Here is a 12855-nt window from a genome sequence, read left to right as displayed (position 1 = left end):
TGCAGCCGCTCTGGAAAGCAGTGTGGAGGTTCCTCAGAAAATTAAAAATAGACCTACCCTATGACCCAGCAATAGCACTGCTAGGAATTTATCCAAGGGACACAGGAGTACTGATGCATAGGGGCACTTGTACCCCAATGTTCATAGCAGCACTCTCAACAATAGCCAAATTATGGAAAGAGCCTAAATGTCCATCAACTGATGAATGGATAAAGAAATTGTGGTTTATATACACTATGGAATACTACGTGGCAATGAGAAAAAATGAAATATGGCCTTTTGTAGCAACGTGGATGGAACTGGAGAGTGTGATGCTAAGTGAAATAAGCCATACAGAGAAAGACAGATACCATATGGTTTCACTCTTATGTGGATCCTGAGAAACTTAACAGGAACCCATGGGGGAGGGGAAGGAAAAAAAAAAAAAAGAGGTTAGAGTGGGAGAGAGCCAAAGCATAAGAGACTGTTGAGAACTGAGAGCAAACTGAGGGTTGATGGGGGGTGGGAGGGAGGAGAGGGTGGGTGATGGGTATTGAGGAGGGCACCTTTTGGGATGAGCACTGGGTGTTGTATGGAAACCAATTTGACAATAAATTTCATATATATATAAAAAAAAAAGAAAGTTGAAATGCTTTAAGAGAACTTAATATGCTAAATTAGAAGTTTTGATTTATTAGATTTACCAGAACTGTGCGAGTCCTGAGAAAGATTTTGTTTCTCCTACTTATAAGTCATCCTGTTAGGGATTTGAAGGTTTAAGAAAACCAGATGTATTAAATTTGTGTATTACATTTGAAATATTTAAGAGAATTTCATAATCAACTTTATAAGTACAGTTTACATTATTAAGATTATTTGATTTTAAAGTTTGCAAAAATTTGTGACTACTTGGAAATATGTAAGATCATTTCACTAAGTTTGAAAAAGTTAAAATATTTAGGAGGAAGTACTCCATCTCATGTTTAAGAGCTAATTGAATATTAGTCAAAATACAAGGGAAAATGCATGTTTAACACTTTAACCAGATTTATAACAAAACTTCCAAGATTTATAAGATGTGTTCAAAGGCAAAAGAAACACAACTTTAACAAATTGAATATCAACTAAAACACATGCAGCTGTAAGAGGTTGTTTTGTTTTGTTTTGTTTTGTTTTTTTGCTATTATCCTCAGGCATTTCTCCCTGACACATTTTTGCTATGACTCTCAGATGTTTTTATCTCAAACATTAAACACTCAAATGATGCTCCACGTGAGGGTGTTGACTTTGTGACACACAGGATGTGGGAAGTGAACATGTGGTTTTGGAGATGGTATCAGTGAAAATGATTTAGTTTTTCTGGACTGTGATATGCAAATCCACATGTTAGGCTTCTGGTAGAGTATCTCCATAGGTGGGAAGGATGGTGGATAGCATTTGGCAAGAGGTTTGCTGTCCCAATTGGAAGGATTTTAAACTATAATTTAGGCAGGGACATAAGTGCTTCACCCTATTGCTGTTATCCCTGATGTAGAAGGAATTCAAGAGGCGATGAGATAGGAATGGTGTGTAGAATAGGTCTAATGGTGTGTCAGGGTTTATTATAGATCATAATATAACCATTAACTGAGATCTTACAGGATTTTGGGCAATGAATCAGCAACTTCCCATACATTTCCATACTTTCCCTTTCCCCCTCTCTCCCTGCAACAATACTTTACAAGGTAACTTTTATTATATCCCTTTTATCCGATGGGGAAACTGAGGCCCAGCGAGGTTGAGTGTCTTGCCTACATTCACATAGCTAGTAAATGGTAGAAGTACTGCTGGGACCATGGCCTGTGCTCTTTCCTACACTAAACTGCACTATCAAAGGTGAGATATAACGTTATTAAAGGACATTCTTATACAAAAGATATGCAAGGCACTATGTAGAGTATCCCAAATGTTAAATATAATGATAAAGCTGAATTGGAAGGTAGATCAAGTAAAGAATTATAAAAGAGAGGAGCAAGGAATCAGGCTCAGGGCTGCTTAGATAGATTTCCTAGAGCTTCATGTGTTGCATCAGTACTCAAGCTGAGATTTATCTCTTAAGGACATCATTAAAGTGTCTCTTCATCCCTGGGGATTCCTCACCCATAGAGCCTCATATGTCCCCTTTGAATGAATTGGAATAATAGCTTCTCAAGGTAGCAAGAGGTTTGGGCAATATAAGCCAGTTCCTCAGTCCATCCTCCAGGTCTGTGACTTTCTCAGGCTCTCTGCTGGAATTTTTCTGTGTCTGTGGTATTTTAATATAGTATAGACGAGCTGTTCAGACAACTGCTGTGGATATGGGACTTGGAGTGTTAAGTGGAGGTTAGGCTTTTGCTTTTCCTGACTCAGGAAGGACAGGTAAAGCAGAGAGTACACTTCCTGTTGGTAGTAGGGGTGTTGGAGAAAAAGCTAAGGGGTTGACAATAGTTGGGCCACAGAGGGGTCTATGAAATACCTGAGTTTCCAGTATTCCTGGATAGACTAGAGGTAAGATAGAAATGATAAACACCTCCTTTGATTAGAAGTGTTCTCCTGAGGTGCAAGATATACTGGGGACAGGGTGTGGGTTAGGAATCCAATAGGGCCCAGTCAAGTGAAGTGTGGAGGAGGCAAGTGTGAATTAGAGCACATAGTTATTCTAGAATAGGTTCAGAACACCTGTTCTGAACCAAACATTCTGTAGTGTCGCAAAACTTCATTGTAGGCATACATTTGGCCCAATTTTTATTTTCCTTCAAGGTAGAACATCATAGGTGTGTTTGAGGTCCGCCTGATGCATTTGGTCTGGTTTTCAGATTTTGGCTGATGTGTGTAGAACAGAGGTACAGTCAAATCAACCACTATCCACACATTGTAGTGAATATCTGTTCTGTGTCAGGCAACGGGGTAGCTTCTGGGAACAGGTATAAAGTGTCCCTGTTTTCATAATGCTTGTAATCTAGCAGGCAAGGAGGTGTGGGAGAGACCAACAAGTTACAGAAAATTGTGTAAATAACATGGGAATAGGTAAGAAGGATACTTTATCGAGACTTGAAGGCTTAGTGCAGGTGGTACTTGTGCTAAGTCTAAGAGGACAAAGTAACCAGGTAGGATGCCATCCCTATAGCAAGTGAAGCCAGACAGAGTAATATTAATAAGGCAGTGCACAGTTCTGGGTATTAGTTAACCTCTCAGTTAAGAGGTCCATTAACAAATGGGAATAGCCAGTAGAGACTAAGGAGGATGGAGAGATGAAGAAACTAAGGGCAGTTAACCAGGGATGGAAAAGCTTTAGGAGGGATAAATCTAAATGACTGCCACATAGAAGAGGCATTATATTAGTAGGAGCAGCCCATAATCAGAGGCAGATTTCAGTTCAACAAAAGAAATAATTTTATAATGAACCAAAATGTGAATTTAACAAATGAGACAGATTGAGTAAAATATTTAAGCAGAATTTGATATTCTCATAATGGCCCTGTCTAGAAAGTTGTGGGGTTGAGTTTTTGTTTGGGTGGAAAATTTTCAAAAGAGTCTGTAACATCCTTTCTGGCACAGTAGGACCCTTATGTCACTTTTCAGCCTTCAATGACTGCTTTCTTTAGATGATATAACATCCAAAAGCCACCTTGAGTGGGAGTATATAGGCAGATGTCTAAGGCACAGGAATGCAAATTGCATGGGTCTCCAAGCTATGAGGGAGTAAAGAGTGGGAGGATGATGCTAAAAGAAATAGTTTCTAATAGTCTTTCATGGCAGAAACAGAATCTCTGTTGCTATTGAGGATTAGATGAGACAATGGATTGGAGAGGATGGAAACATAAAGTATCATTATCAATTTTATTAACATGAAATCTCTTTTCTAGTGTCCAAGTGACAAACACTTATAAATCATTATAATTCCCAGTCGAGTGTTCCTGAAATTAATTTAAAAAATACAAACTCCACATTGTTTTCTCTGCACTTTGTTGTTTCTTTTCTCCTCCTCTGCTCCTTCTTCCACTCCTTCTTCCTTCTCTTCCTTTTCTTTATTTTACCAGTAAGTTTTCCCCATATTCCCAATGGCAGTTCTTCCCTCTGTCTCCAAGCTCCCTCAGCATGGTATTAATTACATTGGGTTATAATGGTATTCATGACTTTATCATCCCCAAAAACTGAGAGCACAAGGGCAAAGGCAAGTTTTACTGCCTCAGAATTTGGCATATGGTAGGTGCTCAGTAATGGTTGGATGGATGGATGGATGGGGAAAAGGACATTCTCCTCATTGTCATCTAATTTTATCCCTCTTTATCATATTCTGCTAATACTACCTTTCATAGCTACCAGTGTTCTTTAATTACCAAATCCAATGTCCTCATCAGCCTAGGATTCTAATGACACTGATGAACAGAACCAACCACAAGTCACCTCTCTTAACCTTTGTCACTCTACATATCCTGATTTCTCCACTACCTCTCTGCTTCTTCCGCCACCCCCCCCCCCCCCCCCCGCTCCCACCCCATTACTTGATAGGACATTCTCACGAATTGTTGATGTCTTTGCCTCTTCTCTGGAAATGTGTACAGGTAAAAGAGATGTTTTCTTCTTTCAAACTCAAATAAGCCATCTGTTTGGAAAACTCCTAAATCCACATTTTCATCCCTGGCTTCTTAGTTAGTCTCTAGTTCCATATCTCAAGTTGCCTTGTTGGGCATTTCCAACTAATTGTTACATTTTCACATCAAATCCAGCCAAAACTGTATTCATCTCTTTCCTCTCCATTAATTTCCTGATTTACTAACCTCTGCATTCATTCCCTGATTTACCTGTGAACTCACTTCACTTGAGTCAAGCAGTCATTCTTCCCAAACATTTTGCAACTTTTTGCTTCCATAATTTTGTCAAACAGTTTCTTTTACCTGGAAGGTCACCTTTCTTTATCATCTTCTCTAAAAAATTTGATCTAATCTTCAAGGTCCAAGTCAATTGCCACTTTTCGAAGTCTTCCTTAATCATCACTGCTGGACATAATGTTCTTCCTCTTCTCTCATATTGAATTTGTCTATACAATCATATAAAACACATTCTAGCACCTTATATTGTAGCTACCTCTGTATCAGTTCTATTTGCTTCAATATGTAGCATAAAGCTCTTGAGGGAGGACATGAGACTTTGAGTTAGGAAACATCACCTTACCTGGTGGCATTATCCATCAATGGACTGAAGATGAAGATCTTTGTCCAAATTTAACTGAGTGTTTCTACCTCAAGATCCTCATTCAACATTTGCTAATTTGACATCAATAATAATGATGAAGTCTTGCGGTCCTACTACATGCATTTACATTGAGAATTAATCTTCATTTCCCTTCAATTAAACCTACGTTTCTGCCAGTTTTTTTTAAAAACAAGGTCCTTGACCATTTAGCATACTGGGAGCTCCCATGAGTAGGGACAGGATGTGACAGGTGCAGTGCGACAGCTCCAGAGAGAGAGTAGGTGGGCATTGAATTTCTCCAGGAAAGATCCTTCAGTCTAATTGACCCATCCAAGATGTTAACAAGCTCAACTTTGATCTATGTCAACACACACATTTGAGGTTCTGGATTTGAAAAGACAGGGTCAGTTGTGATGGATAAGCTTCTAGTGAATGACCATTCTCAGTATCACAGAGATGCTTGGTCATGGGTTGTAAGGTTCATCTAAAGTAGTGAAAAGATTCTAAAATCTATGTTTGACCTCTGGGCAGTGAAGAATTGACCTGAGATATACAATGGGATCCACGTCTAGTCAACAAGGTGGGGTTCAAGGACAGACTACAGGTCTGGTGGAGACCTGGGAAGCAGGCTATTTAAATTTATAGCTGAGTGTGGCTGGGAGAATGGGACAGACATCACAGTACCATCAGAAGTTTTTGTTGTTTATGCATGTCTTTGCTTTTGGTTCCTCTTTTACTCTGTCAGAGCGCTCACTCCTTTTGCCTTCAACCATTGTCCCTATCTGGGCAACTGTATATTTGGTCCTGATCATATTTCATATTGTTCAGAGACCATCATAATTTAGATGTTTCCTTTCACTCAAACATAACATCCAGGACCAGTCTGAGGAGTGAGCAACCTTCTCCTTTCAACTCGCTGAAATTACACTTGCCCCTTCCAGGTAGAGAAGTGGTGTTACCAGCCCGGTGCTTTGCTGAGCTTCCTGTTGCTGTGTGTTTAATTCCCAGTCAGGTTGCCTTTTGCCTCTATAGTCCCTCTTGTGGGGCTTAGGAATTGGCCTATTTCCTTCCTTCTTAGTGCTGCTCTTCAGTACTAGAACTGACAACCATCATGGGTCTTTGCAAAATTGTGGTGTCACTTCTTAGTGTCCTCCAACTTCTGATTTTATAAAACATCACACATACCTTCTAATTTTTCTAGTAGGGAAATTTTTTCTTTTTTTAAATTTTTATTTAAATTAAGGCAACACTATCAACAATAGTCCAATTACGGAAAGAGCCCAAATGTCCATTGGCTGATGAATGGATAAAAAAGATGTGGTATATTATATACAATGGAATATTACTTGGTGATCAAAAAGAATGAAATCTTGCCATTTGCAACAATGTGGATGAAACTAGAATGTATTATGCTAAGTGAAATAAGTCCATAATAGGAAAAATTTTTTGAATTTCATTTTAAGTGGGAGAAATTATAGTTTCAAAAAGTAAAATCCCTGATGTGTTTTGGAGTTTAATTAGAGTTAGATCTGATCTTATTTAGGTATATTTGTCTCCGCAACCCTTTTATTCTAGATAACCATTGCCTTCAAAAAAAATTCCTTCTTCAGAAGAAGAAACACTCTTGTTCTCTCTCTCTCTATGTCTCATTCCCCACTCTATGGACAGATAACAGAAAATAATTAAATTAGTACTATAATTTACAGGTGAAAGTCTCTTTTTTCTCTGTATATACGTTTTAGTTCTAGAAGAAAATTTGGCAAAGTTTACCAGGACAGTTTGAACTAGCAACTCTATATCAAGGAGTTTATTTTGAGGAGAGAACAAGGAATGCTCTCAACGATTTATGTCTGGGATACTTGTAGTTATTAAAAATGGAAAAAAATTTACATATGAAAATAGGGGAATGGTAAAATAAATGATTATAGCCACACAGTATAATGCATCTATTTTTAATAGATCAAAAATTCTATTTTGCAAACTATTTCATGACATGGAAAACACACATGAGATGATAGTAAGGAATGAAACAAAAAAGCAACTGCTGAAACTGTTTTTATTATGATCCAAAATTGAGCCTTAAAAATGGGAGTAACTGCATGTGGCATAAATAGAGAAAAGCCAGTATAAGCTAGCATTCCAGAATTTTAACAGGTTTACTGCCAGTAGTGGGATGGTAGATAATATTTACATTTTCTTTACAATTTTATGTATTTTTCTAAATGTTCTTTTGGGAAGATGTATTATTTTCTTCATTCATTCACTTATTTAACAAATGTGTAGTGACTGGTGACAGTACTGCCTTGTGCTGAGGAGATAAAGTAAACAAGACAGAACAGACGTATTCCTTGCTTTGCTTAGAGTTTACAATCCCTTAAAATTAGGAGGAAAAATGTTTTGTTTTTTTTTTTCCCTTAATTCATTTCATTTGACCCAGTAATTCCACTTCTGGGAATCTATCCTAAGGAAATAATCAAGAAAGGAAAATAAAATTACCATATAGAAATGTTTATTAGTGCATCAACCATAAGGCAAAAATATTCAGAAATCACCTAAATACCCAACAGTAGGAGGACAGTTAAAGTAATAATAGCACATTCATATAATGGAATAATATGAAGCCATTAATATTGTGTTACTGGAGACTTTTTAATAATATGGGAAAATGTTACTAATGTTTTCCATTACTATCAATGGAAAAAAGTAAGCTGCAAAATTATACAGAACCTGACCTCAATTATGTAGTGTAATAGTCATAAAAGAGAAATTAAAATGTTAACAGGTGTTATTTTTGCATGGTGAAGTAATGGCTGATTTGTATTTTGTGTCTATGTTCTTCGTATTTCCTGAGTTTTTGCAATGAACAGGTTTAATTTTATAATAAGGAAAACCATAATGCTTTTGATTTTTAGGACTTGATTCAGATTATCTGTTAAAAATTCAAGGAATATACAAAAAGATAATTTAACATTTCCTTAAAGTTTGCACTGCCTTGGTGGAGAAAGGAGAGATAATTGATATGATGACTGCTTACAGCCCCTTACCTTTCTAAAATATTCTTGGGAGAGAGTGGATGAATATACATGCAGTGGAGCTACCTTCATTAGAGGGTCTGGGGGGATTAACTCACTGTGCTCATGAGGCTGAGCAAGGAAAATTAGAACAAGCACTTGGATGACTTGGGGACAGAGCCCTGAAGCCTAATCCCAAACTCTACCTTGGATTATAACCTTGAGCATGATGTTGATAATCTCCCTGGGCTGTATCTGGACATTAGGGACTTGGGGGCATTTCTTGCTCCCGTCATTTTCCTCAGCTCAGGCACCAGGGCTCCTCTGACCTCACTAAGCAGCTGTCCTGCAGGGTCAGGGTCCTTGTCTATGGTTCGCCTAGAGAGAATAATGGAGCCTGAGATGCCAGGGTCAAGGCAACTAAAATCTGGCTCCCTACCCATTCCAATGTGAAGACTTTGACCCTGGCTTCTGTTCTTAGCCTTCTAAGTTCAAAGGGAAAGAGCATGGCTGTGGAACATGTCATTTCTGGGTAAGCTGGAGCAAGAGATCTGTCTGCTGAATGCTCAGAAGCACACTGACTGACAGGTCTCCCTTGAGCTCACACAAGGCCCAAGGGCATTTAAAATACCAACTTTCCCTCTGATTTAAAGTTCATCAAGGCTGAATGAAATCACACCACATTTCACTGCACCTATATTCATTCATATGTCATGCTATGGGTTTTCTAAATTTAAGGGGTCTGCTGTCCAGTTAAAGGAACAAGTCAGTGCAGAAAGACTTATAGGCATACTTCACGTTCAACAAACTTAGTATCTGAACACTAAAGTAGCATAAAAGATAAATTTACAAAAGAACTCATTTCACTACCACTTTGAGTAATTGGTTTACCGTCTACATTTAAAATATAAATTGATTCACCGCAACGTGTCACCACAATATACCAAGCACATAGAGTTGCATAAAGGGAGTTGTACATGGAATTTAGAAACCAGCATTTGGACACCACTGCAATGATTTCTTACATTTCTCTGATCTTAAAAGTGTTCATTGACTACAGAAGCTGAAAAAGACCTCAAATCAATTGCCAATCATAAACAATATTTATGCTAAAAGAATTTAGTAGTTTGGGAATTTTGAGGGGGGGGGATTTTTCTCCTAGGTCCTTCTTTGGGTTTCTCATAATTCATTGATCTCAGTAAGGCCATGAAAACAACTCATTTCAAAATCACAGTGGCAGGTGTTTTAAACATACCTCCCCATCCCAGGTAAGCATTGAATATTTGTGCACACATAGATACACACTAAAGACCTATAACACCCACAAAAATACCAATACAGAGGAAGATGTGCTCTACTAATCGATTTTCCATCCTGCCACCTGAGGAGCCATTTGTTCCAGAACGCAAGCCCTAGTGTTCGAAAATGCCAACATTTTCCTTATCAGCCAGCTTCTGAAACCTTAGTTGGGTGCAGGAAAAAAAAGCTTTCAACTGCCTTTGCCAAGCACATTTCTCTGTAGATAACAGACAGGTGAAAAACATTGACCTTACATGACAAGAGAAATTTAGAAAAACTCCTGGGTAAGCTCCCTGGGCCCCTATTTGCGGAGTTCCTGAGGAACAGTCTAGCAGCATCTCATTGCTGAATGACAGCTCCAAGCAGCATAGATGGAGCTGAATTAGAATTCTGAGTATTTTATGATTCTAATGAAATGCTCTTCACATAGAAAGAATATTGGAGAGTTGAGGTGGGAGCAGAAAGTTCCTGAATATCCAGGAAAAAGTGAAAAACGAGAAATTTTACGTAGGCACACTTAAAACTGGAAGGCACCAAGAGGATGTCCAGCAGAGTAGTAGGCTTGCAGGGATTTACAAAGCCCCAGCCAAGGGCCAGTCCCTTGGCCAAGGCTGGAGTATCCCCTTCAGGCTTTCAGGGTAAATGAGAGGAAGAATATATGGAAAGAAGCAAAGCAGTAGTTGAAAGAAACCTATTAAGAAGATGGGGGCAGAAGGGGTGAAGAAATAGAATTAAGTGAAGGAAAAAGGAGGTGTGTGAACAAAGGGAGACTGGCAATGAATGAAAGAAAAGGAAGACGAAAGGAAAGAAAAAATAGAAAAGCAAATGGTGAGATAAGATCAACAACTAATTCAACTAGCTGTCAGTAATAACCCCAGGGTCCAGGTGACCAATCTCCACCATGAACCCGGCGCAGTGCAACCCGGAAGCTCACAGCAATGCCATGGTATGGACAATTTCTCCCGTTTCCAAAAAGGGCAAGCTCACCTATCGAAGGCCACAGCAGTCATGGAATAGATGCTGGCGAAGACAGCGGCGATGGGGAAGAAGTTGTGGAACTTGCAGTAGAACAGGCCGTAGTACCATTCGTTGTGGACAGCATAGGTGAAGTTCACCACCGTGTTGAACGCAGCCATGGATGCCTCTGCAAAAGCCAGGTTCACCAGGAAATAGTTCGTCACTGTCCTCATTCGTTTGTGGGCCAGGATGATCCACATCACCACCACGTTGCCCACGACGGAGGTCACCACGATGACCGTATAGGCAGCTGCCCAAAGGACAATTTGCCAGGCCGGCTGCACGAACTGGTTGGGCTCCGAGGTGTTGGTGGAGATGTTTGGGAAGAGGTCTGAGTCAACCTGGAGGACGTTATCCATTCCTCTGCTAGGCGGTTAACCCCTCTTCTCTGCACACACCCTGCCTTTGCAGCAGGCCCTGAGGCTGACGCCTGGGGTCAGGGTCCTGCTTATCCAAGACAGGAGGGCTGCAGGCTCTTTCTGGGCAGAACTCTTTCCTTCCAAGCAGAAGAGTTGGCTCTCATGAGATAAAACGCTTCTAGATGCGCTGTCTGCTCCTCGTGGCTCCGAATTCCTCCACTTTCAAGCTTCAGGAAGCATTTGAGTTCAGAAATCCGGAGACAGCGTCTCTCCTGCGTGGGACTAGGAAAAAGAAATCCCAGGGGTCACGCTTCCAGGAAGCAGGAGACCCTCGCCTTTTTGCACCTGCTGCTATTTGCAACTCCTATTCCCCCTGCTTGCAGCTGGAAATGCAAACACACACACACACACACACACACACACACACACACACACACAAAAAAAAAAAAAAACAAAAAAAAAAACCTGTTCTGCAGGAGGACTGGAGGCAAAAGGGTGTGTTCGTCACCACGCGACCTGTAAAAGTTCTGAGTCTATAGCCAGGATTCTGGGGCCCCGTATCTGGCTGGAGATTTTTTCCTTTGCTTTCGCTGTGTTGCAGCTGCTGCTGCCGCCGCCGCCGCCGCGGTCTGCAGCTTCGCAGGAGCCTCTTTGGCTCGGGTCCCGCTCTGCTTGGGAGTTAGCAGAACCTCGGTAGGCTGCGCGCAAGGTTTTTATAACCCTCTGCAGAGACGTCACCGGGAAGGGGCAGTACCTGGGCTGCCAGTCCCGGTGCTCAGGGCAGCAGCTGAACCAGCTGTTGGCAACTGTCTCACTCCACTAACGCAGCCACCACGCCTTTTGCTGTTACCTGCTGTGGGAGTCTTTAAGCCCGGGCGGGGGAGGGGGGGAAGGGGGCCACGCACTCCGCGAGGGGGCGCTAGGTAGCCTCGGAGTAATTGCGCCAAACGAAGTCTGCAGCTGGAACCACAGAAAAGGATTTGAGAAAGAGCTGTAGCGATGGACACACAACTTCCAGGGAGAGCAGCCCGGAGCGCTGCGACAGCTCTGCAGAGGCGCCTGCCTGTGGCTGTGGGAGTCCGGCAAGAGTGGGGGCGACGTGCCAGAGCTGCTCTCCGGGCCTCTCTCCAGCAAGAGTGCACCACGGGCTCGCTCTGTCGGCTACCGACAAGGAAGGGGCAACGATGCCCAGTTGCAGGTGTCCGAAAAACAACTTTTCTGAGAACGTATTTAGGAAATATCCCCAAATACCTAGTTCCTTTTCCTGGGTAGACCGCTTCCCCATAGGAAGCAGTGATAGACTCTAAGCTTTGGGGACACCTTCCCAGGCTCTCTTGTGGTTTGGCCCCTCGGTCCATGAAAAGCTCCAGCTGAGCTCTACAGATGAGCCCCAGCGCAGGCAACAGGGACTGGGCTGGGCTCCCTGAGAAGCTCAGTGAGCCCAGGAGCCACCTACAAGCAGTGTGTCTTCCAGACGCGCCTCTTCTGGCTCTCTGCCAGCACTCACTGCGGCCTCGCGTTCATCGCCCAGAGACCTAGCAGCCTCTACCTCCGAGCCTCCCGGGCCTGCCGGCCACAGCCCGACCGGGTGGCGTCGGGGTCTCCTTCCCCTACCCCGTCTCAGGTTTGCAAAGGGACTGGAGGGCAGGTCTGTCTCCCGTCTCTCTCCACCTCCACCCTACCCCCGGCGGGCTTCAAGGCTTCATCTGTCAGTCCAAGGCCATTTCAAAAGGCCGAGCTGGAGTCAGGCGCTGGGAAGAGGTGGGAAAGTCTCTCCAGTGCGTGCGCATCATCTTGAAGAAGCCGAGATGGCATGAGTTTCGGAGCGCGGTCCAGCCAGAGTGCCTACGAGACACGGTTCCGCGGGTAATCGAATCTTCCGAGGCTTTCTGGGGGCCATCTACCCCTTTGCCTCCCCTCGCTCCTTGCCCCCCTTTTCCTGCGGGGCACTCAGAACTGTGAGACGCGGGTGGGGA

The 12855-nt window shown here is 42.0% G+C and overlaps 1 protein-coding gene across 1 annotated transcript in view; it reads right to left on the bottom strand.

Annotated features, from left to right (window-relative positions):
* Window positions 1–12363, bottom strand: part of TACR1 (tachykinin receptor 1) — a 149797-nt gene extending 137434 nt beyond the window's left edge. Inside the window, exon 1 of the mRNA XM_040458405.1 lies at window positions 10491–12363. Coding sequence (XP_040314339.1) covers window positions 10491–10879 — 389 coding nt within the window. The 5' untranslated portion in view covers window positions 10880–12363. The remainder of the gene's footprint in view (window positions 1–10490) is intronic.
* Window positions 12364–12855: the final 492 nt, after the last annotated feature.

This window comes from Herpailurus yagouaroundi, unplaced genomic scaffold (genome assembly GCF_014898765.1).
Source record: "Herpailurus yagouaroundi ecotype Mexico unplaced genomic scaffold, PumYag 221, whole genome shotgun sequence".
Taxonomy (NCBI): Eukaryota; Metazoa; Chordata; class Mammalia; order Carnivora; family Felidae; genus Herpailurus; species Herpailurus yagouaroundi.
Note: the sequence above shows the minus strand (reverse complement) of the source record. Positions and strands in the feature narration are given on the sequence as shown.